The sequence below is a fragment of the Herpailurus yagouaroundi genome, unplaced genomic scaffold (genome assembly GCF_014898765.1).
Source record: "Herpailurus yagouaroundi ecotype Mexico unplaced genomic scaffold, PumYag 186, whole genome shotgun sequence".
NCBI lineage: Eukaryota > Metazoa > Chordata > Mammalia > Carnivora > Felidae > Herpailurus > Herpailurus yagouaroundi.
In genome coordinates, this window is record NW_024412417.1 from 14,280,035 (window position 1) to 14,308,024 (window position 27,990).

At 40.4% G+C, this 27,990-nt stretch overlaps 1 protein-coding gene across 1 annotated transcript in view; it reads left to right on the forward strand.

The window, feature by feature from the left end:
- Positions 1-7,888: 7,888 nt before the first annotated feature.
- The window catches only part of ATP6V1C1 (ATPase H+ transporting V1 subunit C1), a 48,759-nt gene continuing 28,657 nt past the window's right edge, over positions 7,889-27,990 (forward strand). Inside the window, exons 1-3 of the mRNA XM_040494161.1 lie at positions 7,889-8,024; positions 25,865-26,035; positions 27,370-27,437. Of these exons, the coding sequence (XP_040350095.1) occupies positions 25,904-26,035; positions 27,370-27,437 (200 nt within the window). The 5' untranslated portion in view covers positions 7,889-8,024; positions 25,865-25,903. The remainder of the gene's footprint in view (positions 8,025-25,864; positions 26,036-27,369; positions 27,438-27,990) is intronic.

Consider the following 27,990-nt stretch of genomic DNA (forward strand, 5'->3'; position numbering starts at 1 on the left):
AAAGTGAAGGCTAAAAAGTTTTACGAGTGTATGTGTCTGTGTGTGTTCATGTGTGTTAACAGAAAATAGGTTATGATCATTCACAAAGTTCTTTAGATACTGCTTGTGTTCAGTTTCCGCAGCAGTTTTTAAATTTGTTTAATTTTTTCCTGGAGGCTCAGGACTCTGTTCCAGTTTCTGAGCAGAGATATGAGGCCCTCTAGCTCACCATGCTGAGATTCATGATCATCACCCTGTGCCTAACACACCAGCTACTATTCTGGGAACTTGGCTAACTGCCTTTTTGAGACTCAATTTCCTTTCTTGTGTTCCAGTTTTATTCATAACTGATAATGATCATTATAGCTGGCATTTTGTGGGGACTCAATGGGCACCAGGTGCTTGCTTAAGTGCATGATCTCATTTAATCCTCCTAATAAGCCTATTGCAAGGGTTATGGATGAGAAAACTGAGATTCAGGTACGGTAGCAAGTGACAGACCAGGGCCACCCTTAACGGGTGCATTGAGTCCCTGCCCAATACCCAGTCTGTCTAAGATCATGCTTTACAATGCCCCTTCCCTTTACCCAGCTCACTCCTGATGTTCACAAAACTCTCGTGGTCCCCAGAGAATCAGTTATGCCAAGAGTATTTTGCGAGATGTTAATTTGCGTTAAATACACTTTCTGTCCTCCACAAATAAAGTGATGTGATGATATTAATCATAAGTCAAGATAATGCCTAGATTCTAGGCAAGCAATACACTCCTGGGGGTGTACCTAGGAGTCCTGGAAAGAAAGTGTTGCTTACAATTGTTGGAGCCCCCCAAGTTAAACCTACATCATTCAGTGGGCACAGGTTGACATTTCCACTAATGTGGTCACCCATCAGCTGTTAAGTCCTAGAGTTCTCATGTCACTTGGAATATTTGGGTCTAGTCTTGTTTGAGGAGCTGCCTGGGGGCAGTCAGACTAAAATTGTCCATTTGTCCGTGTCACCAGGCAGGTGGCGTTCATCCACCCCTTGGAATGACTGTGCAATGACTATACGAGTGGGGCTCGGGAAGACATCCAGGAGTGTTGACAGGTGCTTTGTGTAGGACATGCAGGAGCTGGGACCATTCCTTGCTATTTCAGATAAACATGGCGGTAAGGTTAAGGGGAAGAGGATCAAACCTCCAATTGTTCCCAGAGCCAACAGGCTGGGAAAAGCAGTGAATGAAATGGAAAGTGCTAGGAAAGTTTAGGAGAATCACGATAGGATGTTCTCCTTTCTGAGGAAGGCTCTGGGGATGATCTAAAGGACAAAGATCCTCAAGGTCCTTCCTCCTCCATACCTGCTAAGGTCTAGGGTGTTACTTGCCCAGGGGCTGGGTTATTCTCCCTCCTCCAACACAAAATCCAAGTGTCCCATTCCAGCGGCTCCCCCTTCACCTTTCCCCAGTCATTATTCTCTGTGCTCACTTGGACCTCTCATCTGGAAGAAACTTGCAAGAAGGATAAGGAATTTTTATAAACTTACCGTGATTTATTATGTCCCCACTCTGGCCCCCAACAGGCCACTCTAGGGAGACTTGATGAGTAGTGTGTTCAGCCTTATGATCTCTGTAACTGTTCTTTGACTGGGGTGGGGGCAGGGGCTTCTGCTCACCCAGGACACGCATCCGTGCCAGTCATTATAAAGGGAGGAGCTGAGGCCGATTGCCAGAATGGTGAGGAAGTGCCTCCGCCTGGAGGAGAGTTAGCAGCCCGGCAACCCTGGCCCCAGCGAGTCTTTGAGACCGCACGACTTGCAACCGCCTCCCCAGTTCTTCCTTGGCAACAGGCTATAAAGCAGAGAACCATTTATCGCTCAGCAGACATTCGATGTAGCCTACAACTGATTCCCAGGGACCATACGGCTTGGCTTATTATCTATTTTCAGGGACTTCTTGCAAAATCCATAAATCAGCCCATGAGATCCTCATCCTTCCTCTTCCAGAAAGCTGTGTCTGCGATGTAGTCCGCAGTCCCTGTCACAAAACTATCGAGAGCTGGGAAAGGTCCGAGACTGAACACTACAAGTTAGCCTGGCCTGTCAGAGCTTCATGGATGCTAGTCGCAGACACAAGACCCCTGCGTCAGAAACAGAGGTCTTTGACTCACAGTACAGTACGTGGTGGGGGCTTCAGTGTATTTCTATCCGTTCCTCCACCCCGATGCCCACAGCGGGGACATAGATGGATGCGGGGACACATAGTCGATTTCATTACAGGCGTGTAACCCTGAGCTTAGGGAACCCAGATCTTTCATACGGTACAGTATGTGTGGCTGTCCAAAACTTCAGAAGGAGACGCTGTGTGCTATACAAACATCCTGGAAAAGATAGTCTGGGGAAGTTAGTGCTTCTACTAACAAGACGTGCAGAGATGTGAGAGACCCATGAAGAATTCTTTCCCTACAGGGGTCACATAAATACATTTAATAAAATAGTGAGGGCTGAGATAAAAGTATTAAAAAGGCATTGAAATCAGTGTTCATTATGTCTGTTAATTTGTTTTAACACACTTTCCCTTCAGTAAACCCACTGTATTATTAACTGTTTGGAAAGATGTTATGTTTGTAAATTGAGGAATTAGATGTAACAATAAATGAGGGACTAAAGAGAACATGTTTATGATTATTATCAGGGTTTTTTTTTGGCATGTTTTTTCCTTTTTTAAAAAAACTGATTGGTTCATTATAACTACTGGATGCTAACTTCCTGTGCTATTACTTCTAGGCTATTAGTGTAAATAAGAGGAAAATTAAATTGATTTGGTCTGAAGCCAGTCACTTCCTAGTACAGAATAGTACTTGTTCAAAATCTTGCCCACTGTTATTTAAAGCTGGAATGAGCAAATTAGAAAGTAATAATAAAGGGAACAAAATCTTGAAATACAGATGAAAGGACTGAATTGCTTTTTTTAAAGTTTATTTATTTATTTTTGTGGGGGTCAGAGAGAGAGAGAGAGAGAGAGAGAGAGAGAGAGAGAGAGAGAATCCCAAGCAGGCTCCATGCTGTCAGTGCAGAACTGATGCAGGCCTCGATCTCACAAACCACGAGATCATGACCTGAGCCAAAATCAAGAGTTGGTGCCCCAGGACAGAACTGCTTTTTAAAAAATATATTTTAGGGGTGCCCGGGTGGCTCAGTCGGTTAAGCGTCCGACTTCAGCTTAGGTCATGATCTTGTAGTTCATGGGTTCGAGCCCTGTGTTGGGCTCAGTGCTGACAGCTAGCTCAGAGCCTGGAGCCTGACTTTGGATTCTGTGTCTCCCCCTCTCTCTCTGTCCCTCCCTTGCTTTCTCTTTCTCTCTCTCTCTTAAAAATAAATAAAACATAAAAACATTTTTTTAATATATTTTATCTTCCTACTTCTATGAATATTTGCTGCTCCCACGAACATTTCATAACATTTCCAAGGAGACAATGACAAAGGTGATCATTTCTATTAGTTCAGGGACCAACAATGCAGGGAACAGAAGAAAGGAACTGACAGGTTTAATGACTCAGTAACCTCTTCCCTTCCCCTCTGTCACTCAATGTTTGAAAATCCCGCCTTTCTTTTAATTATAAAATCTATTTAATCATCTATTGGATGCTTACCATGTACAATACCCATTCAAGACTGAGTAAAAGGTGGTCTTGGTTAGGCTGATAAATTGTAATGCAAGTGAAATGAAATGCCCTAAGAATGCCGTGAGAATTCAGAGTAGAAAAGGAGTATGTCTCAGAGTGCAAAGAGAAGCTTTATGTAGCAGAGGCTAAGAGCAGGGACTCAGGAAACAGCCTGGGTTCAGAACTCAGATCTGCCGCTTACTAATTAGTCAAATGACATATCCCATCATTCCTCAGTTTCCTCATATGTAAAATAGGGATAATAGTAATGCTTGTCTCAAAGGGTTGTTTTGAGGATTAAATGAGTTAATATATTCAAAGCACATGGAACAGTGCTGGGCACAAAGCTAAGTGCTTTAGAAGTCCAGCTGTATTTGCTGTTGTTATATGTATGATTGTGGAGCTCAGAAAAAAAAAAAACAACCCTTATGAATGAGAAGTCACTACAGGTGATCCTGGTTAACAGCAGGGAATGGAATGGAGACAATGTCAGACATCCCTTTTCTGACAGCCCAGCTGAGGCCCTAGAAACATGGATGTCCTTGGCTCTTGCTCTGGGGAGGGCTAGACAAAGACATTCCACACCTGCTGCTCTGAGCCTCGGGCAAAGGTTGCATATGTGCATACATCTGAATTGAAATATTCATGAAGGATGTACCCAATTGATTTTCCCTGAGTCGTGGAATGACAGGTGACATGTACTTTCTTATTTTTGCTTGTCTATACTTTCTAATGACTAATAATTAATATCTATTATTTGTTATATTAGGAATAAATGAAACCCTGTTTTAAAACGCCATTATTCATTAAACAGTTGGCATTTATTGATAAACAATTGTGTTTCTATTCTTCTCAAGCAAGGACTATAATATGCAGAAATTTGTGACTACAATGAGTCCAGAATTCACTAGGAGGGTGGCATATGGAAACCAATCTCTTCGCTAGTAAGTGAGTCTGGCTGACAACCCAAAATGGCAATGTGACCATAATATTACCTGATTCCATTTAAATCTTACAGCAACAATAGAGGTAGATATAATTGTCTCAATTTTATAGACGAAAACTCAGAGTATTATATATCATACTGGTAATCAAGAATTTGGGAATCTAATGGGATGCCTGGCTGGCTCTGTTGGTAGAGCACGTGACTCTTAATCTCTGGGTTGGGAGTTCAAGCCCCACACTGGGCATAGAGATTACTTAAAAAAAAAAGTTATAAAAACTTTGGAATCTGAGAATATCATGCATCTAGTCTAGGGTTCTCAGCCTCAGCACTAGTGACATTTTGGATCAGAAAATCCTTTGTCATGGGGGCTGTCCTATGCATTGTAGGACATTCAGCAGTAGCCCTAGGTTCTACCCCTAGATACCTGTAATATCCCTCTCCTCACAGGTTGTGACAAGCAAAAACATCTTCAGACATTGCCAAATGTCCTCTGATTGAGAACCACTGGTCTAGTGTATTCTATTCATTAATTATTAATTATATATATCATTAATCATTAATTATGTATGAATTAATTATTCATATTAAACTCAACATTCAAGATATAAACCTCAAATCATTTTCAACACTTCACCTTTATAGGGGGCTTAGTCCTTCAATTAAATCTTTAATTGATGTTGCTGTTGATGAAAACAGACATTATGACATAATGGACATATTTTGTGTAAATATTTTCCTGTCTTTTGATTACTTCCACCCTAATGTTATCAAATGAACAAACATTTTTTTAATTTTTATTTTAGAGAGAGAGAGAGAGAGAGAGCGAGCATGAGTTGGGGAGAAATGCAGAAAGGAGAATCTTGAAAAAAAACCTTTTTTTTAAATGTTTTTAAATTTATTTTTGAGAGAGAGACAGAGAATGAGTGGGGGAAAGGCAACCAGAAAGGGAGACACAGAATCCAAAGCAAGCTCCAGGTTCTGAGCTGTCAGTATAGCACCTAAGACTGGGCTTGAACTCACGACCTGTGAGATCATGACCTGAGCCCAAATCAGACACTATAACGGACTGAGCCATCCATTCTCTTTAGGTGCCCCTAAAGAGAATCTTAAGCAGGTTCCATGCTCAGCCCAGAGTCTGACTAAAGGCTCAATCCCACGACCCTGGGATCATGACTAGACCTGAAATCAAGAGTTGGACGCTCAATCAACAGAGCCCCTGAGGTGCCCCAGGTGACATGATTTTGATTCCTATTGTGCTATTAGTTTGAACTACTTTTCTCACTTTGTTTAATTAAAATATTTATCTTTTTCCCCTTGAAAAAATTGTGAGGAAAAAAAAAATAAGTGTTCTCTATGCAGTTTTTCAGTGTCTTTAAGCTTAGAAGGCACTTCCTGGTGGGGAGTATATATTTGGAAATGGAGGGAAAAGTGTGGCATGCCTGTTATACACACTGACATACTTAGTAAGCATGCTCCTACATGTAGTATAGAAAAGTGAGCTTGCTCTCTTTTTGTAAAACACATTCTCCTACTCTTAAAAGCACTCATTCCCTGCTTATATAAACACTTGCTAGATTTTTAATTGACATATGCCAGACCTAGTAATAATTAGAGCTAACATTTACCGAGCACTACATTACACGATCTCTCAAGTATAACATGGTGTTTACAACACTGGAAAGTATCGGGAGGCCAGAATTGGATGCACTTGAGTTTAAAATTTAAGAAACTGGGATGAGACTTCTGCTTCAGGGCCACACACAAACAAAAACCCCGGAAAGATTTTAAATGCAGACCCTAAAATTGCACTGTCCAAACCAATTGCTACTAACCTCCCGTGCGTATTTAAATTTTAACTAAAGTGAAATAAATTTTAATATTCAGTTTTGACCACACTAGCCACATTTCAAGTGTTCAACAGCCACATAAGGCTAGTAGGTATCATATTAACAGCACCGAGTAACATTTCCATCATCGAAGAAAGTTTTATTGGACAGTGCAGAGCTAACAGAATATTGCCTTCAGGGCCATTTTTGTGATACCAGATAAAGCTTTTGGAATTCCTCACAAGTTTCCAAAGCTGTGTAACAGAACTGGTTGTTGGAGTTGCCCGAACTTCCTCCAGAATTGGTGAAAAGCATCAGGTTGGGGATGGTTTGGTTGGTTGTTACTTTCCGTCCAATATAATACTAAGGCTCTAAGAAATTCTGTGCTGAATTTCTTCTACAGGGACACAAGAGCAGAAAAAGCCCAGGATAGCTCAGAAAACTTCCGTCCTGTAATATCCAGTAAGACTGGTGACCATTCACTGGGTGTTTCCTATGTGCCAGTCACTGTGCTGAATGCATACTTCCTCCAATCCTCACAAAACCTCTAAAAGATGTGTATCGTTGCCACCATTTCACAGGTAAGGAAGCTGAACTTTAGAGGCCTAAGGTCACATAGTAGCAGAGCCAGGATCTAAAACAAGATACCTTTATGCTCCTGTGTTAAGCACCCCTGTAAACCTCTGGTTCTTCACTTTCCTCATCTGCAAATCTAAAAGGACTAAATTAGAAAATCCCAAAGTTCGCTACCATTTCTAAAACTATGTTCTAAATTAGAATAATACCCCCCGCCCCCCATTTTCCCAAGCCAATGAAATATGCAAGGTTCGGAAGAGCGCCTTGATACCTAAGGATATGCTTTCTCCCATCCATACTTTTTCCTGAAACCTTTCTCGGTTTCCCATTATCTAATGTGGTTTCGACTGTTGTGATGTTTATCTCACGCCACACATACTCCTGAACTAGAGAACGTGCTCTCGTGGCAAGGAGGGATTCGCTCCGGTAAATTCTTAAAAACTTAGCAGAACGCCTAGTGCACAGTAAATGCTCCACGAACATTTATGGAATTAACTGGAAGTGGACTGGCAGGAAAACGTGAACCACTTGAAGAGAACTATTAAGGATATTACTTAGAAAACGGGGCTGTCTGAAGAAAACCCCGAATGGAATAGCCCGTATGGGGGGCGGCTGGAGACAAATTCTGACCCGCAGACACCTGAAGAAGTGGAATAACGTTAGGGATGGCGGTGGTGATGTTCGCAGGGGGCGGAGCGGACGGCGCCGGGACTCTGGGAGAGGCGGCAAACTCCACCCACCCCGGAACGGCGGCCGCCTGCCCTCCCGGGTCTTCCAGGTTCCCGGGACAGCATCCCAGCCCCGCCCCTCCTCGGAGGTGGCTGCTGCGACGGCAGCTGCGGCTGCGCAGTGGCGCGCGCGTAGGCGAAGCGGCGCGCGCCGCGGTCAGCTGATTGCTCCGGCTGGCACGTGACTTGCTCCGTAGACGCCGGGGTCGTGAAAGCCGTGGGGCCGGAGCTTAGGTCCGGGAGGGATGGAGCGCTGAGCCGTTAACGTCTGCCGGGCTGTCCGCCTCCGTACCTGTTAGTGCAGCCACTTCGTCGTTTGACATCTTCCTGGGTCAGTGAGCGATGGTTACCCCGGATGGGGAGTCCTGGCCAGGCCGAACCTTCCGCTGCGGTCGCCGTCTGGGAGGGATGGGGGCGGGCGCCGGGGCCGAAGCTGTGGCGTTGGAGCTGGCTGGGTGGCTGTGGCTGGTTTCTCGGCGCCAGTTCGTTGAAACCTTAGGCGTAGGTTCTGTTTCTAAGGAAGAGGAAGCAGGGAAAAAGAAATGGCCCTAGGGGGTACGGAATAGCAGAGACAGGAAGGCAAAACAGTGAGGGTCTGGGACATTTCTCCTTGCATTGAGGGTGGGGAGCAAATCCACGCCCCTTGATTGAGAGGAATGAAATGTGACCGAGTGGCCCAGATGAGGATCTGGGGTGGTGTTGTGTGAAGTCACAGCGAGCTCGAGAGCCTTCACTGGGTGTACGTGCTTGTGAGTAGGGGGATGGCAGTTTAAAGGGTCTGCGAGCCCTTCACTACTGGCAGGGGTCTCTCGCACAGGATGCAGGATCTTTATAGGCAGGGGAAAGAGTGAGAATCCAGAGAACTCAAACCATTTTTTATTAGAATGGGGGAAGGGTAGGCAAGAAACCCTGCAAAGGAACTTGAGAGAGTCACGTACGGCAAATTGAATCACCTGAAAATGAGTAAATAGAAGCTGACACTCTTTTCAGAGGAAAAGTCCAGTATGTTAGGGAAAAATAAAATATTTCAGCGAGAGCTCAGAACTTAGCACTGCTCTAGGAATGCGGGAGTGGGGTGTAAACAGTCCAGCCTTAGGAGTTCCCACCAGTGTTGGGGAGAGAAGTCACACACACATGAAACACTGAAGTACTATGAAGTTACAAGAAATTATCAAAAAGAATGCTAAGTGCTTTGGAATTGTGAAGTAGGGATGGAGATATGAACCGACACTATCATGAAATGTCCTGGAGGAAAGATAACTGGGGCTGGGCCTTTGCAAGCCAGTGGGATTTGAACTAGTGGAAAGAAATGAGAACTTTCTAGGTGAGGAAATCCACAGGATTTGAAGGCCTGAAGATGAGAAGAAAGTGCTTCTAGGGGAGTAAAAAATCCAGGTTCTTGGTGGATTTGAATTACAGAGAAGTGAGAAATAAAGTTGGGGTCTGATAATGAAGACTACTGAATGATATTTACTCATTCATTCAACTGATACTCGTTCAACTGAGCTATATATATATATATATATATATATATATATATATACCAAGTACTATGCTGCTATGAAGGTTTAGAAAACAGGATCTCTCTCGTAGAGCTTACAGTCAAGTGGAGGAGATGGGTTTTAATAAATAATCGTGCAAGTGTGAAACGTGCTTGGAAGGAATAACAGAGTGGTGTGAAAGAGTTTGTAAAGGAGATGCCTTTTTAGAAAGTACAAAGGAGGCTTTTTGGAGCACGTGACTTTCAAACTGATAGCTGAAAAGAGGCTAGAAAGGAGGAGAAGGTGTGACTGAAAATGTTCCAGGTGGAAAGAACAGCGTATGTATGTCAGTGCCCTGAGATGTGAAGAGGAATAAAGCTTTTGAGAAGTTGTAGGAGGGCTAGCATGGCCAAACCTGGAGGGAGCTATGTGAGAGAGGCATGCAGAGGAAGGCTGGGATCAGGCCCAGCAGGGCTTTTATCCTAAAAGTAAAGGGAAGCCAGTGAAGATTACAGTCAGTAAAGTGAGTTAGACGTGTTGTTGTTGTTTTTTAATATTTATTTATTTTGAGAGAGAGAGAGTGAGAGCACACAAGTGGGGGAAGGGTGGAAGAGGATCCAAAGTGGGCTCCATGCTGACAGCAGAGAGCCCGACATGGGGCCTGAACTCACCAGCCCTGAGTTCATGACCTGAGCCGAAGTCAGACATTTAACCGACTGAGCCACCCAGGTCCCCTAGACGTGGTTTTTAAAAATAAAATTTTGTTGGGGTGCCCAGGTGGCTCAGTCACTTAAGTGTCTGACTTCAGCTCAGGTCATGATCTCACAGCTCATGAGTTCGAGACCCATGTCAGGCTCTGTGCTGACAGCTCGGAGCCTGGAGCCTGCTTCAGATTCTGTGTCTCCCTCTCTCTCTGCCCCTCCCTCACTCATGCTCTCTCTCAAAAATAAACATTAAAAATTTTTTTTAAAAAATAAAATTTTGTTGAGAGAGTGGAGGGTGCAAAAGTAAATGAGGGGGAACCACCTTGGGAGGACATTGTAATTCCTGCCAAGAGATGGCAAAGCAATTAATAGATTCCTCCTGTAAGAAATGGAGAGCCACTGAAGGGTTTGAAGTCAGGATACATTATTTCTCCACTAAGGAATTGAGAAGGTTTAACTGTATTCACTTTTAAGACTTAAGGAGTCAGGGAAGGGAAAGAGTGATTAGATTCTATATTGACCCTTCACTGAGGGCAGTTCTAACTACCCCCTAAGCAGTCCTGAAGTCCACAGGGAATCGTTTGGGAGTTGACTAGAGATTCTTTTGCAAAAATCTGTCGTTGGTCTCTCAGACTTATCCTCTGGTAATGTTATCTTCTCCAGAATACCTTTTATTGAACGATAGTAACTGGGCGGACTCAGTTACCTTTCATGTTTATCTTGTTCTCACAGGTCTTTGAGAGAAGGTAGATGAAAATGCTACTCATTGTAAAGGTAGGAACCTGTTAAGACCCTTGGAGCTAGAAACAGTTTTGTCTCAGTGTGGCATAACTTCCAGAATGTACTGACTCCTGGTATTGTTCCTGCTGATATACCTACATAATACGTAATCACAATCATATCTAGAGAGAAGGCTGAGTTTCCTAAAGTACATTGTAATCTTTGATTCAGCAGTTTTGGTGAACTTTTTCTAGTAGGACACCTTCAAAGGATTGGCAGTGGTGGTCAGCGCTTTTAAAACTGCTTTTCTGTAAGCTTGGGTAAACCTAGTCAGTACACAGCAGCTGGAGGAGATAATGAGCAACAAAGTAGAGCTCAAAGTGCTCAGGTTGTCAATCACGGTTCTTTGGCAACAAGCAAGTTTTAAGGTGTGCTGAAGACGCAGCGGAGCCTCAGGGTTGTGTCTCAGAGCTCCCGGATCTTTTTCTCTTGGTATATCTTGCAGGGACTAGATAAAATCTAAAGAAACAGTACCTGGCATCTGACTAAAGTAAATGCTGAGAGCTAGATAGTGTAATTTTGCATTTAAAACTGGATAGAAGATACTCGTTTTTAATTTTTGGCATGTTAGTCTTAGGAGCTTCATTTACATTTGCTTTTACAACCTAAAAAGAAACTTTTGGGCTTCAAAAGTTGTATACTATGATTATTTCCACAACTTGTGAAATAATTACGTTGGCCAAAGAGCAAAACTGGAAGGCCGAAATAAACCTTTATGGCAGGATCTCCTTTGTAGTCCACTGGTTCCAGAGCAGTCTTCCTATTGAACTTGAGTTTGTTAAGGGGTAGCTACAGTTTTGACTGAGTACCTCCTAGGTAAATTTTGTTCTTGTACATATTCTGATCTGTCTGCAGGAGTAAATCTTTTTCACCCTTTGGATGTGACATTTAATACCATTTTATGTATAAACTAATTCATGTTAGATTCCCATTTCATAAATGTTTTTAAGACCTAGTAGAAACCATTAGCATAGTGCCCTTGGAAAGATAGCTCAGGCAATGACCCAGACCATTCTTTTTTTTTTTTTTTTTTTTTTTTTTTTTTTTTTAAAGTTTATTTATTTTTGGGACAGAGAGAGACAGAGCATGAACAGGGGAGGGGCAGAGAGAGAGGGAGACACAGAATCGGAAACAGGCTCCAGGCTCTGAGCCATCAGCCCAGAGCCCGACGCGGGGCTCGAACTCACGGAGCGCGAGATCGTGACCTGGCTGAAGTCGGACGCTTAACCGACTGAGCCACCCAGGCGCCCGACCCAGACCATTCTAAAATCTTATTGAGATGATTGACCTTTGGAACTAGAAATTTCAAACTATATTCTTTTTTTTTTTTAATTTTATTTTTTTAAATTTACATCCAGATAAGCATATAGTGCAACAATGATTTCAGGAGTAGATTCCTTGATGCCCCTTACCCATTTAGCCCATCCCCCCTTCCACAGCCCTTCCAGTAACCCTCTGTTTGTTCTCCATATTTATGAGTCTCTTCTGTTTTATCCCCCTCCCTGTTTTTATATTATTTTTGTTTCCCTTCCCTTATGCTCATCTGTTCTGTATCTTAAAGTCCTCATATGAGTGAAGTAATATGATATTTGTCTTTCTCTGACTGACTGGTTTCACGTAGCATAATACCCTCCAGTTCCATCCACGTAGTTGCAAATGGCAAGATTTCATTCTTTTTGATTGCCGAGTAATACTCCATTGTGTGTGTGTGTGTGTGTGTGTGTGTGTGTGTGTGTGTACATATATATATGTACCACATCTTCTTTATCCATTCATCCCTTCATGGACATTTGGGCTCTTTCCATCCTTTGGCTATTGTTGATAGTGCTGCTATAAACATGGGGGTGTGTGTGTCCCTTTGAAACAGAACACCTGTATCCCGTGGATAAATGCCTGGTAGTGCAATGGCTGGGTCTTAGGGTAATTCTGGTTTTAGTTTTTTGAGGAACCTCCATACTGTTTTCCAGAGTGGCTGCACCAGCTTGCATTCCCAGCAAACTATATTCTTTTGTTGTTGTTTTTTTAAATTTCTTTTTTTAATGTTTACTATTTTTGAGAGAGAGAGAGAGAGAGCAAGCAGGGAAGGGGCAGAGAGAGAGGGAGACACAGAATCTGAAGCAGGCTCCAGGCTCTGAGCTGCCAGCAGAGAGCCCCAATTGGGGCTTGAACCCATAAACTGTGAGATCATGATCTCAGCCCAAGTCAGATGTTTAACTGACTGAGCCACCCAGGCGCCCCCTGAAACCGATGTGTTTTTAAAAGATATTTTAAGCAAGCTATCAGTGAATAGAAAGTTACTTGTAAATTAAAACTGATAATAGGTGGATTAACTTTACCATGAAAGCTTTTCTTTATGAACCGGCCTATACTTTAGTGTTCCTGTATGAGTGCTACTGGCATTTTGGACAGGACTGTCTGTTGTCTGGCCTCCATACAGGAGAACGTAAAATGCTCCCGTATATTTCCAGACTCCTGGAGGAGAGAGGTACCATTTGCTTTCAAGACACATGTAGTGCTACCATTTATTTGTTGGGCAGATATTTGCGTGCTTGTTACGTGATAGGCACTCTGTTAGTTATTGGGGATCTAGAAGTTAAGAGTAGTATTTTAATAAGCTAGCATGTAAAATGCGTATAGCCACTAGCTGTGTGATGTTGGGCAGATAATTTCATTAACTGTTCTGTCGTTTTCTAGTGGGGGTGGTAGTAATATCTTCTTTGAGTTAAGCACAAAATTACTTAGCATACTGAAGTGGTTATCACATAGTGCATATTCAGTAAGTGGTTGTCACTACCAGTAAACAGAATCTCAAGCTTCTAGAGTGAAGAATGGGAGAAAACTAACATGTTGAAAGTCTGTAACTTGATGAATTTCAGGCTAGGATACGCTGTGTTGTAGATATAAGCATCTTCTGGTGAATGTGGTATTGTGGTCCATTCCCAGTTACAAAATACCAGCCCAGGGTTGCTTGGCTGGTTCAGTCCATGGAGCATGTGACTCTTGATCTCAGGGTGTGAGTTTGAGCCCCGCATTGGGTGTGGAGCCTACTTAAAATAAAAATTAAAAAAAAAAAAAAACCCACCCCAAAGAAAAGGGAAATAACGTTGTGGAAGCCATGAGTGTAGATTCAGGGATTCCCCTGGATTGGAAGGAATTGTTTGTTCCTTGGGTCATTGCTGAGTTGCATATGGCAGAGAGGAAGTCTCTAGGAGCTCAGAAGGTCCTGATGATTACTTTCAGTAATAGGTGTACAGTGCCCTCCTTGCCATGTCTAGCTTACCAGAAATTACAAGAAATTTTCCCTAACACAACCTAACACCACCCCCTCCCTAACCCTTCAGTGTTTAAGACAGCTATCTATGCAAAAGGAAGGCTTGGCTCCTCTTCTTAAATTTATATCTTTATTTTGAGAGAGAGAGGGAGAGAGAATTCCAAGCAGGCTCTGCACTGTCAGGATGGAGCCTGATGTGGGGCTTGAATTCATGAACCACAAGATCGTGGCCTGAGCCTTAAGTTGGACCCTTAACCGACTGAGCCACCCAGGCACTGCCAATTTAGTATTAATTTATTTTTTAGAGAGACAGCACATGTGGGAGAGAGGGGCTGAGGGGGAGAGGGGGAGAGAGAATCTCAAGGAGGCTCCACGCTCAGCCTGACACGGGTGAGGTGACCCACGACCCATGGTTGATCCCATGACCCTCAGATCATGAGCTGAGCCAAAATCAAGAGTGGGGTGCTCAACCGTCTGAGACACCCAGGCGCCCCAGGCTTGGCTTTTACAAATTGTTTCTAGCCAACTGAAATAAAAAAGATGATCATTTATAAACTATGTCTATTAAAGATGAAATTGTCGGGGCGCCTGGGTGGCGCAGTCGGTTAAGCGTCCGACTTCAGCCAGGTCACGATCTCGCGCTCCGTGAGTTCGAGCCCCGCGTCAGGCTCTGGGCTGATGGCTCGGAGCCTGGAGCCTGTTTCCGATTCTGTGTCTCCCTCTCTCTCTGCCCCTCCCCCGTTCATGCTCTGTCTCTCTCTGTCCCAAAAATAATAAACGTTAAAAAAAAAAAAAAATTAAAAAAAAAAATAAAGATGAAATTGTCTTCCATCTTTAAATGTATTTATGGCATGAAATTCAGGTAGTCTGTAATGGGATTATAGAACAATTTTAAATACTTTAGTTGAAAACAGAAAAAAGCAAAAATTAAGGCTTATTTAAAGAAATATGTTCTGACAGTTTTTAAGTTTCATTCTGTATGAGTCATGAGACTACTCCTTGAAAGGTAAAATTCCCCTTTTAGTTACTAGAAACTTTTAAACAAGTTTTATTACCAGTAAGCCAAGCCCTTCCCACAATCTCAAGATGGTTCTGTTTTGAGAGTAGAATTTTAACATTCAAAGAGGAAAAAGTTGTTTTTTTTTCTTTTTAATTTTTTTTAATGTTTATTTTTGAGAGAGTGTGTGTGAGCAGGGGAGGGACAGAGAGAGAGGGAGACATAGAATCTGAAGCAGGCTAGGGACAGAGAGAGAGGGAGACATAGAATCTGAAGCAGGCTCCAGACTCTGAGCTGTCAGCACAGAGCCCCATGCAGGGCTCAAACCCACAAACTGTGAGATCATGACCGAGCTGAAGTCAGATGCTTAACCGACTGAGCTATCCAGGTGCCCCCCATTTAAAAAAATTTTTTTTTAATTTTATTAAATAATTTATTAGTTTTTTAAATCACAATTGGAAGGCTATGTGATATTTCTCTGACATCCAAGGTGTTTCTTCTCGTGCTTATTGAAATAGGCACTTTATTTAGTAAACCTGTATTCTCAAGGACTGAAAAGGAGGTGGTTTTGCATGTAGACCACCTTCAGTCTCATTGCAAAAATTTATTTACTGTGAAAGGTGGTTGCATTTCAAAGATTAAAGTATTGTTTTCTGAAAGAGTTAAAGTCAGTTCAGTATTGGAGCACTTACAGGGGTGCTATATTTTCTGTGATTGCCCCTAAGTTGGGTCCGGCTCATACCTTCAAAAAGAAATGCTAGCAGCTCTCTGTTTGAGCTTATTATCCCCACCATTTATGTTGTGATAGTTATTACTTTACTGTTTTTGTTTTATTTTATTTTTTTTTTAATTTTTTTTTCAACGTTTATTTATTTTTGGGACAGAGAGAGACAGAGCATGAACGGGGGAGGGGCAGAGAGAGAGGGAGACACAGAATCGGAAACAGGCTCCAGGCTCTGAGCCATCAGCCCAGAGCCCGACGCGGGGCTCGAACTCACGGAGCGCGAGATCGTGACCTGGCTGAAGTCGGACGCTTAACCGACTGCGCCACCCAGGCGCCCCGCTGTTTTTGTTTTATATTCAAGTGAATTGTGGTAGGAAAATAATCCACGGCCTTCAGATTCCCAGCAATGGGTTGATAACAGTAAATAGTCTCAGAGCTTTGCACCCAGGTTTTCCTTTCTTCTCTCCTTTCTTCCATTTTGAAAAATAATTGTTACTGTTTTTTTTTTTTAATGTTTATTTTTGAGAGAGGGGGAGGGGCAGAGAGAGAAGGAGACAGGCTCCAAAGCTGGCTCTTTGCTGACAACAGAGAGCCTGATGTGGTGCTTGAACCCATGAACCGTGAGATGGCGACCTGAGCCGAAGTCAGTCAGTCAACTGACTGAGCCGCCAGGCACCCCACTGTTTGTTTTTAAAAGCAGCATACTTACTGCAGTCAGACAATATAGAAGTATTTTAAAAATTTGATCAGTGTTTCTCTTGTGTTTCCACTGGATGCTGCCTTGATTTTGATTTTTGTTTTCTATCTTGTCATCTGGATTAAATTTCTTCCCTCCCACCCCTAACTACACACACAGACCTACCTACTCATACAGACCTGCATGCTCAAAATTGTAAGCTCCTTCACAATAGGGAGTTCATTTTATTTGTTTTGCTTCTTAGATCCTACTACGGTTCTGGAAACTTAAGCACCCACAACGTTTGGTGAGGTAAATGATATGATCCTAAATTGAAAACAATTACAGTCAAGCAAGAGACATGTGACAAAACACAAAATAGATGTCTGCTTTAATGCAGTTAATTACATGGTTCTAAATGGGTTGAGGGAGAACATACTGAGGGGGACATACTGGTTTGGTATTATAATAATGGTTCTAGTGCATGGTTGGGTGTAGTTGGGGAAATCTTTTGTGAAGGGAAGTTTGAGTTGTTTTAAACAGGAAAGGAGTTGTTTTGTGCAAAATGGACTGAGCGGAGGCAAGTAGAAAGAGGACTAAAGGTAGGCAGGCCTGAGGACAAGATTGATAGAGTTCAGGAAGATTGTGAAGATAAAGTAGAAAAACTCAGACAAGGACATCAGTAGTGATGACAGTGAAGACTGGCAGATTTGAGTTTTATTTCCAGGAAAGAAGCAAAGTAGGGGCAGACATTTTTGTGAGTTAATCAGCCTTCTATCGTCTACAGCAATTTTTTTAGAGTTGGAAAAATTTTTTAAGGAGAAGTTTTGGGAATGAATCTGGATTCTACACTGTGGTCAAAGAAGGGACTTTTATGTCGGGCGTTTAAAATCCTCTGAATGCTGTCCTTCATAAATTAAATCAAATTTCGCATTTCTTGAGCAAAGTAAGAGTTTACTCAGATTTTGTTTTGTTCTGTACTTGATATCATATTGCTTTTCACATTTTAAGCTTATAACCTGCCATGGAAAGCATGCAAAAAGTGGGTTTCTAAACTCCACAGAACAAAAATCCATTTCTGTATTATAGAACTAGCAATACTGTATGATTCTTGATGATATGACATTTAGCCATCTTATTAAAGAATATCTACCATTTTTTAAATAACATTCACCATATAATCAGTATGCAATCCACTACTTAATCACGGAAATGCCTATTTTAGGACAGTGGTTATGAAACCGGAGTGATCACCTGAATTACCTGAGGGATGTAACAAGAATATTAAAAAAAAAAAAAATTCTTGGATCTCACCCAGTATAGATTAATGGAATAGAGGAGGAGAAAGGGATCTTGGATATCGTATCCAGTCCTCCCATGTTACAAATGAAGAAACTTAGACAATGATAAGCAGAACTGGAATTAGATTTCAGGTGTTCATATTTTCAGTACAGTGCTCTGGCCATTACATTGTGCTTCCTGAAGTTGGCATTTGGGTTTTCTCTGGCTGTAATTTCCAGTGAGAGATAAAAGGATTGCTTACCAACCTTGATCTCATGCTTCAGACGTAACTATTACTAACCAGCATTGCCCTTTTGTATTATCTCCAGGGTTCATTGTTATCATGCCATTTAGTGGTCTCTAAACTTTTACATGATTTCAAGTGTGAGGATACTGCCTTTTTAAATAAATTGTGTCGGGTGTGTGTGTGTATGCACTCGCGTGTATGTGTTCACATATAGTACTTCGTTATTGAAAACTTAGGAAACAGGAATGTATAGGAAGAATGAGAACATTCATTATTCACTCCCAAGAGATAATCTTTAACAGTTTCTTTATAATTTAATGTTCACATGTACATACATCCTTTCCTTTCTTTAAGTTGGGATAGCTGGGACATGTGTACATTTTTATGGCTTTTGATAAATATTGAAACTGCCTTCTAGAAATTGTCTCTTTTTAAGCACAAAACTTTTTGGTCTTTCAGGTATTATATAGTTATTTTAGATTGAGGAGAAAGTAATAGCAAGTTATTATGTCTTTTTAATGGTTTTAAATGAATTTGTTTTATCAATCATGTCAGCATGCCATACATTTTGGAAGTAATAACATGTATGAATGTGTGGGACATTAATTCAAGCCCCATCTGTTCTTTTTTTTTTTTTTTTAACAAAAATGAACAATTTCTCCCCATATTACTAAAGCAATACATTTTCATTGTTGTGTTCACAGTATTACTACAGTCAGCTTAAACTTGTTAACATTTCTCAAGTTCATTGTTGTTAGTCCTGCTTTCTATTAAGTGTTAAAACACTGCTGAGAGAGGCTGGAAGGTTATGGCTGGATCCCTAGATCCATAGAAACAAACAGAGCAGTCAGATAACTTACAACAAAAACTGATGAACAGTCTATACAACAAAACTAGATGAGACTTCAGTTTTTGGCCATGATGGATCTTCTGGTACCACACTTGCTTTCTTACCATGAACAACTAAGAAACTGGACAAAATGTATGAAAAAATTCTTCCAAATATTGGACAGCAGGTAGTATTTGAACTGAGAGACTGGAAACAAATGAAGCGAGATCCATAGTTCCTCTGCTTTCTACTTGGAATTGCTTTCTGTCTGGAGTCACTCTTTAGATCATGGTCTCAGAAGGAAAAACCAAGTAAAGCATGTTGGTCTTGCTGAATTGAGGAGACTGGAGTTGGGGAACACTTACCTGGCTGGAAGTTGCAGATCATATTGTCAGAAAGGAGGGAGGCAGACAGAAAAAACACCAAAAATTTGTATAGAGGTCTCTGTAGGAGGCCCAGCAAAGAATGACTAGAGAGCTTTAAGTGGAACAATATCCAGGGCACATGGGGCTAGGAAGTGTTTGAATACCTAGGGCATTCACTAGAATCCCCAGAAAGACCTTAGTAGTAGAGCTTAATTAGCTTTAGACACATTCTAACAAAGTTTAAAAATAAGCCTCCAGTGTATTATGCTAATTCTCAAGTACTGTCAGAAGAGAGTACAACATTCTTATAAGACGACAAAATCCAGTGATTGGCAATGTAACATTGTGAATTAGTGATCTAACAGAAAACGGAACATAATGAGGATAAAAATGAAAGGCTTTTGAAAATGGAACTTAGCTGAAAAATACATCTAAAGAGAAAAATTCACTTTGTGAGATGAATAGCAGATACTCTAAAGAAAAGTTCAGCAAACTAGAAGATAGAGCAAGAGTATACCCAAACTGAAGCATAGAAAACAACTGAAAAAAAAAATGAATCGAAGCTTTTTGACCTGTGGGACAGTATTAGGTGGTTTAATGTGTGATTTTTGTATCAAGAGAAGAGAAAGGGAAGCAGAAAAAAAATTTGAAGAAGAAGATGGATGGGATTTTTTCACATTTGATGAAAAGTAAACACAGATTCAGGAAGCTCAGTGAAGTCTAAGCTGGATAAATCCTTGTGACCATGGAATAGGCAAATTTTTCTTATGCCACAGAAAGCATATATTATGGGGAAAAAGTTGGTAAATTAGACATCAGAATTGATAAGTTGAAAGCACTGAGTGAGCACATACAACACCTGGAGCTTGCATACCTTTCTGATGGCCTGTCTGCTTGGGAAAACCGTTTGGCGGCTTCTTATGAAGTTAAACATACGCTAATCATTCAGCTCTGGAATTCCACTTCTTGATGTTTATCTAAGAGAAATGAAAATATATTTTCAAAAAGAGCTTTGTCGTGGAATGTTCACAGCACCTTTGTTGTCAATGGCTCCAAAGCAGAAACAGTCTAAATGTCCCTCAACATGCGAATAGATCAGCAAACCGTAGTACATTCATGCAATGAATTAATAAGCAGTAAAACAGAATGTACTGCTGTTGATACAACATGAACAAATACGAAAGACTTGCTGAGCAAAAGGAGTCCGATACCGGAGAGTACATGATGTATTTTCATTTACAGCGAACTTCTGGATTAGGCAGAGCTGTCATATGACCGCAGATCAGCATCTGCCCAGGGCTGGCAGTGCAGTAGGAGTTGACTGGGACTGGGTGTGGGGGAAGGCTTTGGGACAAAAGAGATGTTTTAAATCTTGGTTGTGGTGGTGGTTACACAGGTGTATACATTTGTCAACAACTCATGAAACTTTATATTTTCATAAAGTTGATTTTTAAAAATACAGGGGAAGTGAAGGGAGCTAATCAGTAATAAACCAGATATTTTAACTAGATTATCTCATTTAATCCTCACAGTTATTTATTCATTCACAAATATTCAGTAGGTACTTTTTGAGGTTCTACATACTGGCCTCTGTGCCAGGTACTGAGTTGTGAGCAAAAATTATCATGGTTTCCACCAACTCTAATGGGCAGTTTATTTGGAAGAAAGACTTGAATAAAAAGTGTCCCTCAGGGAAATAATAAAAAGAAAGTGCTATGAGAGCATATAATATATTTATCTGTAGCATGTAATATATACTGTCACAATGTATGATATCCATTCTGTGGTGTATCTCATATGAGGTACTTTCTGTGCCTTGGTTTCTTTGCAACTACTACCCATCTGATAAGGTTGTTTTAAACATACTAAATGAGTTAATATATATGAAGTGTTTTTATTGGTGCTAGGAGGTAGGAAGTGCCCAGTAAGTATTGGCTGTTATCTTGATGACATTTGACAGTTCTAATTGTCTAATGTTGCAGGGGTATACCTGTAATAACCCAGGGAACACTGGAGTAGGAAGAGGTTTGAGGGAAGACATGAATTTGACTAAAAACACTGGGTTTTAGATGTTTTTGAGACCTCCAAGTGGAGAGGTCTTGTAGTTAGTTGAGGAGGCTTGTTGGGTATGGCTCTGGATGCAGCAGAGGAGTCTGAGCTGGAGGTAAAAATTTGAGAGAGTTCAGCATCTAGCCTGGAATTGTCTTGTTATAGATAACATCCTCAAGAGAAAAATTGTATGCACATGTTTATACCCACATGTAACAGAGGGAGTCAGACCTAGGTCTGAGTCTTGAGGAATTCCAACATTTGATTAGGGTACCTTTTAATTTTCCCTTTTGTTAAACATATGATTCGTGTGTATTTATGCCTGACTTCCAATATGCAAGATGAAAAAAGGGAAATGATTAGGAGTAAAAACAGAAGTCATTTGAAGCGTTCAGAGGAGATGGAAATGTCTAGGTTCTTGATGACAAGGTAAACAGTGGACACCCAGTTTTGATTGTTTCAGTGCAGCTGAGAGAAAAGGGGAAATGTGTTTAATAATACAATTTCATTTAAGATATATGTATATTCATCTGCAAAGATAAATTTTATTTGGAGCTGAGCTTAAAGTTTTTTAAATTTCAAGGAAAAAAAAATTTTTTTTTAATTAAGTAGGCTCTGTTCCCAGTGTGGGGCTTGAACTCAATGACCCCAAGATCAAGAGTCACATACTCTCCCAACTGAGCCAGCCAGGCGCCCCTCAAGGAGAAATTTTTTTATGTGACTTGTGTCCACAGGGTAACAGTGGACATTGTTCAAAAACAGAACAAAAGGAATTTTGCATAAGACTTACTGATGCTGTTCTCAAGGGCAATTCTTAGGTTCATCATTTTGTTGATTCCTTCCAACAGTTGTGTGAAGAGATTTGTAGTATTCCACAGATGAGGAAACTAGTGAGGGAATAGAGTCAGGAGTTTAACTATTAATGGGACTGTAAAGTTTGTGCTGTTTTTCTCTTTTTAAATTTAAATTCTATCTCCATATCTCTTGAAACTATTTTTTTTTTTTTTTTTGCTTTTCTGTTTGGAGGTATCATTGTTCCTTCTAGGAGCTAGGATAGTTGGGGTGCTGGGCGTTGCTGTTTCAGACATCAACATCATTCTGATGATCCTAGATGAAAAGAAAAGGGAAGGGAAGCTCAATTTATTTAGAATTCCTTGGGCCTATCGGTTGCTTGGAGCCCAGAAGGAAGCAGGACAAAAGGGTTTAAGGTTACGTGTGGATTTCTTCAAATAGCGGAGCTCATGTGGGTCTGAGTGCAGAACATTTTCTTCTACTATGACACAATCGAGAGTACATAGCCTTTTACAGTCAAACTCCGTGGTATTTGAACCCCACTTGCCACTCATGTGGCCTTGGTAAATGAGAACCTCTCCCAAGTATTACTACCTAGCTCATAGGACTGTCATGAGAATTAAATGAGATAGCATATGAGATGTGTATAACATAATACCAAACATAGAGAATACCTTTTCCTCCTCATATCCAAACAATTAGGCCCTAGAGAGGGCTCCAGTTAAAAATGGAATTAGAGTACTTTCTGTAAGTTTCCTAGACATTTCCTTTTTCTTTTCTTTCTTTCTTTTTTTTTTTTAAACCAATCTCAAATTTATGATTTCTGGTGGCTAAGTGTGGAGCTCAAACTTATGACTTGGAGATCAAGAGTTACATGCTCCTACTGAGCCAGCAGGTACCTCTTTCCTAGACATTTCCAGACTCTACTTTTGCTTAGAATCATCGTGACATTATTTTATTTGGTCCTGATAATAGCTCAGTGAAACAGGATAGGGCAGTTATTTATAGATGAAAAATGGGGTTCTTTTTCTTGTTTTTGAAATACTTTGGAAACCTGTTGGATAAGAAAGATTTTCTAGAACTCTAAATGGTATGATAGTGACATCTACTGTAATAGCTCATATTATTACCGTCTTTGAAGAAGCTGCACTTTGGATAATTTTAAAATATCAGAAAGAACTTATTGATTTAATCACCTGCTATTTTGGAAGGTAGAGGAGGTATAAAATGTCATCAGATACACTTTAACAAAACTGCTTGTATAAATAATTATAATAAAACCTCAGATTTCCAAAAACTACCATCATGTAGAAGATCTGGATTAGTGAAAGAGGTTTAAAGATGTTATGGAATTCTCTGATCAACTTAGAATTTTAAAGTTTAAGGTAGTGCTATGACTGGTGTTTGGGCTAAAAAAACTAGATTTGATAAGTGCAAGAATATTAGATGGAGGAGATCAGAGAAGGGGAAAAGCCAGAGCCAAAGTTGCCAAAGGCAAATGAAAAGATAGCAAGGTTTGGAGCAGCTTAGGTGAGGTGACTCGGGTTAGGGGAAGACAGGAAAGCAGGAGATAGAACCACAACATCTCATCAGGAATTTAAAGAGCAACTTACTGAGATGGACTCTGGAGTTAATACAAGTGTAGCCCGAGCTCTTACCTTTACAATATTTTGCAGTTAGAGTTCCTGAATATGTTGACCCTAAAGTATTTCTTGACAAAAAATTCCAGGACATCAGGAAGGTTTTTGTTCAATATATTACTATACTTGGTCATAACACTGTATGAACAGACTAGAAAGCATCTTGACTAGTTTTAAAACCGAAAAGTTGTGCTTGGGGGATTAACATAGTAACAAGACTATTCTCTGGATATTCTGTTTGAGAGTCCACTAAAATTTATAAATGTGCTAAACATTGTTTTATTTTATTGTAATTACATTCTTGTAACAGTTAAAAATACTTAATTTTGAAATATTTCAAGTATGCAGAAAAGTTCAAATACTTTAGATTAACAGACATCCGTGTACCTACTACCCAGATTTAACAGTTATTAACATTGTACCATATTTTCCCTGGATATTTTTTATTTTATTTTTTAAAATATTTATTTGTTTTGAGAGAGAGCACCAGCAGGGGAGGGGCAGAGAGAGAGAGAATCCCAAAGAGGCTCCATGCGTGGAGCCGGACATGGACCTCGATCCCACGACCCTGTGATCACGACCTGAGCTGAAATCAAGTCGGTCACCCAACCGACTGAGCCACCCAGGTGCTCCACCCCATTTTTATTTTTATTTTATTTTTTTTGTTTTTTTAATACGTCTTTTTTGAGAGAGAGACAGAATGTGAGTGGGCAGGGGACAGAGAGAGAGGGAGACACAGAATCCTAGGCCAGCTCCAGGCTCTGAGCTGACAGCACAGAGTCCAGTGTGGGACTCAAACTCGCGAACCACGAGATCGTGACCTGAGCTGCAGTCGGATGCTTAACTGACCGGGCCACGCAGGTGCCCCTAAAACATTTAAAACAGTACCTGGTATGTAGTAGATCTGTATAAACAGAAATTGGAAAAAGATAACAAAGTATATAGAATGGCATCTGTGTTCACTTTCAGTTGTGTAATGATTGCCTAGGATTACCTTAATTACAATTCTAAAAATAGGATGAGTGAAATTATGAAGTTAATAAAAGTCCATTATGATTATTATACTTTATATTTTGAAGTAAATTTTTTTTTAAATTTTTTTTTTCAACGTTTATTTATTTTTGGGACAGAGAGAGACAGAGCATGAACGGGGGAGGGGCAGAGAGAGAGGGAGACACAGAATCGGAAACAGGCTCCAGGCTCTGAGCCATCAGCCCAGAGCCCGACGCGGGGCTCGAACTCACGGAGCGCGAGATCGTGACCTGGCTGAAGTCGGACGCTTAACCGACTGCGCCACCCAGGCGCCCCATGTAAATTTAAATTTACAAAGTCGTTTCACGTTCGTTACATGATTTTGTTATCAGGACAGCTTTGTAAAGTAGTTCTTTTCTATTCGGGAGAGTGTAAACAGTGACTGGTAGTAGACAGTTTATGGTGGTCCTAATGAAGACGTATTCAAGTAGAAATAATGGTGCGGTAATATTTTCATTTTTAGGAGCTTGTGTGCTTTACCTAAACTTAGATTCTGAATATATTTGGCTCTGGACTTTTATTTTTCCAAGTGGGAGGGAAGGAGAGAGATTGTATAAGAGGGTTGGTTGTGTCTTAATGGAACTGCCTGGAGAGGGAGGTCCACAGCCTCTCACTTAGATCCAATGGTACCACCCCCAGCCCCCACCCTGTTATATTTTTAAGTGTAAGGCCAATTGGTAAGATTGTTTTGCAAATTCGTAAAGTTTGATGGCAGCTAACTATATGCCAGGGATGTGAGGAGATTCCCTTAGGTTGAATATGGGTTAAAATTAATAACTAATTTGGCTAACTTTGTAGGATTTGCTAAGCCAGATGTGACAAATTTATTTGGTGGCTTCTGTTCAAGTGCATTGATTCAGTTCCTTCTCAAAGGTAAAAGTTATGCATGTTTTAAAATTTCCTATTTTGGTTTTTTGTTTTAAGAGTTTAAGATTAGCCTGTAAATTTGTGATTCTTCCTACTGCTTTTGTGGAATGAAACGTTTGGTGGCTGGTATTTTCCGTAGCTGCACCTCTTTGAATAATTCCCATTTTGGAATGTTTTGTAGTTAAAAAAAAAATTAGATACTAAATGTGTTAGGTTTGTATCATCTTTTTCCCCCCTAGTATCATAAATAAATCCCCTTTTACCATTTATGTGGATTTACTTCAGGTAGGTACATTTGACTCTGCTTGGGATCAGCTGCCAATGCTGGATTTGTTTTGAAAAAGGTTAATATTTATCACTTATCCTGTGACTCTGAAATACTTTAGAAACAAATGGCATTGAAGGTATTTTTTGTTTGTTTCGTTTTACCTTTCAGAGTCCCTTTTGATTTGGAAAGAAACACTTGGTAACAAATATGACTGAGTTCTGGCTTATATCTGCTCCTGGGGAGAAAACATGTCAGCAAACATGGGAGAAATTGCATGCAGCAACTACAAAGAACAATAATCTTGCTATTACTTCAAAATTTAACATTCCTGACTTAAAGGTAAAACGGCATGGTGCAAAGTAGTGTATGAGTTCATTGTGAAGAGAACAGTTGTCTTTGCTTACATTTTGGTAGAAATTAGAGATCTGGGTTCCTTCAAAAAAAAAAAAAACTCATTTCTAGCCATTGGCATAATTGAAAACTTATCTTGTTCTTTCTAATCTTCAGATTTTGTTTTTTAATTTGATTTTCTCTCGGTCTTTAAAATTTTTTTAATGTTTATTTACTTTTGAGAGAGAGAGAGAAGAGACAGAGGAGTGAACGGGGGAGGGGCAGAGAGTGAGGGAGACACAGAATCTGAAGCAGGTTCCAGGCTCTGAGCTATCAGCGCAGAGCCCTAAACGGGGCTCGAACTCACTGACCGAGAGGTCATGACCTGAGCCGAAGTTGGACACTTAACTGACTGAGCCACCCGGGAGCCCCTCTAATCTTCACATTTTAAATAATGAGGAATTTGAGATGAGCCCCTCTAATCTTCCCATTTTAAATAATGAGGAACTTGAGATTTTAGAAGTAAACTACCAAAGTGAATAACATTTTTCTAAACTTTTGTGCTTTTCTAAATTGTAATTTGAATTGTAATGAGAAATGTTATGAAAATATTTGATATATTACATTCACATATATCTTCAGAAGTGAAAAATCTTAGTAATATACTTCAATATCACAGCAAACCCAGTTTTTTGTTATTAAATTCATGCAAGTTTCAGTAATGTTGCAAACGTTTTACCATTAGACCTCTTTAATCATACTTTGCAGGTCTACCTTAGTTATTTAATGTGGTTAATTTATTTAATATTTATTGAAGGTCTGTACCTAGCAGCCTCAAAGGGAAGCAGGTTATCAGTAATTTTACAGAATGGAAAAATCACAGTATTTTTATTTTGCTGGGTAACTTAGCAGGTAGTTATATAGAGCAATCATTTAAGAAATAACTTAAAATTACCGGTTCTTCGTATTTTGGGAGTTACGAATTCCTTTGAGACACTGATAGTCATGGACCCCTCCCTATTTAAGAGCTGCTGCTGTAAACCATGACTTCAACTGGTCCACCCATCACTGGGCAGTAGAAGCAGATGCATAGGCCTGCCATTGCAGAATCTTCACCTCTTAAATGCTGGCTGTACCCATGAATTAGAGGATTATCCCGTGCATGTAAATACCTTTGAGATGTCTGGCAAACTTTTTTAACCACACTTGCACATCATGGAATAAAATACGGAGAACTTAGGATTTATGGGCCCTTCAAATCAAGGTGTTGTATCACCTTGTTAAAAAAAAAAAAATGGCAGGGGATGAAACCTAAGTAGTAAAATGCTGTATTTCCCTTCTAGGTTGGCACACTGGATGTCTTGGTTGGTTTGTCGGATGAACTGGCTAAACTGGATGCATTTGTAGAAGGGTAATGTATTTCTATGCATTGACTAGAGCAAAATGAGTCACTGTTCTCAGGCTACCTGGACATTGGGTTTATTATCACATGTATAGTCTACTTATTGGAATGGTTTTAGAAGATGCTGACTCTTGGGCGCCTGGGTGGCTGAGTCAGTTAAGCGTCTGACTCTTGATTTCAGCTCAGGTCATCATCTCACGGTTCGTGAGGTTGAACCCCACCTGGAGCTCTGCGCTGACAGCGTGGAGCCTACTTGGGATTCTCTCTCCCTCTCTCTCTGACTCTCCCCTGCTAGTGCTCTCTTTCTCTCAAAATAAATAAAAATAAATAATTAATTAATTTGATGCCAATAAGTAATTTATTTAAATAAATAAAATAATAAAAGAAAATGACTCTTTGTTTTCTTTTTAAATCACCTTTATGAAAGTACATTTTATATACAATAAAATATACGTGTTTGAAGTATGAAAATGGTGACTATCTTTAATATTTTTATTGAGATATAACTTACATACTATGCGATTCATCTGTTTAAAGTGTACAACGTGTACCCTTTAAGTGT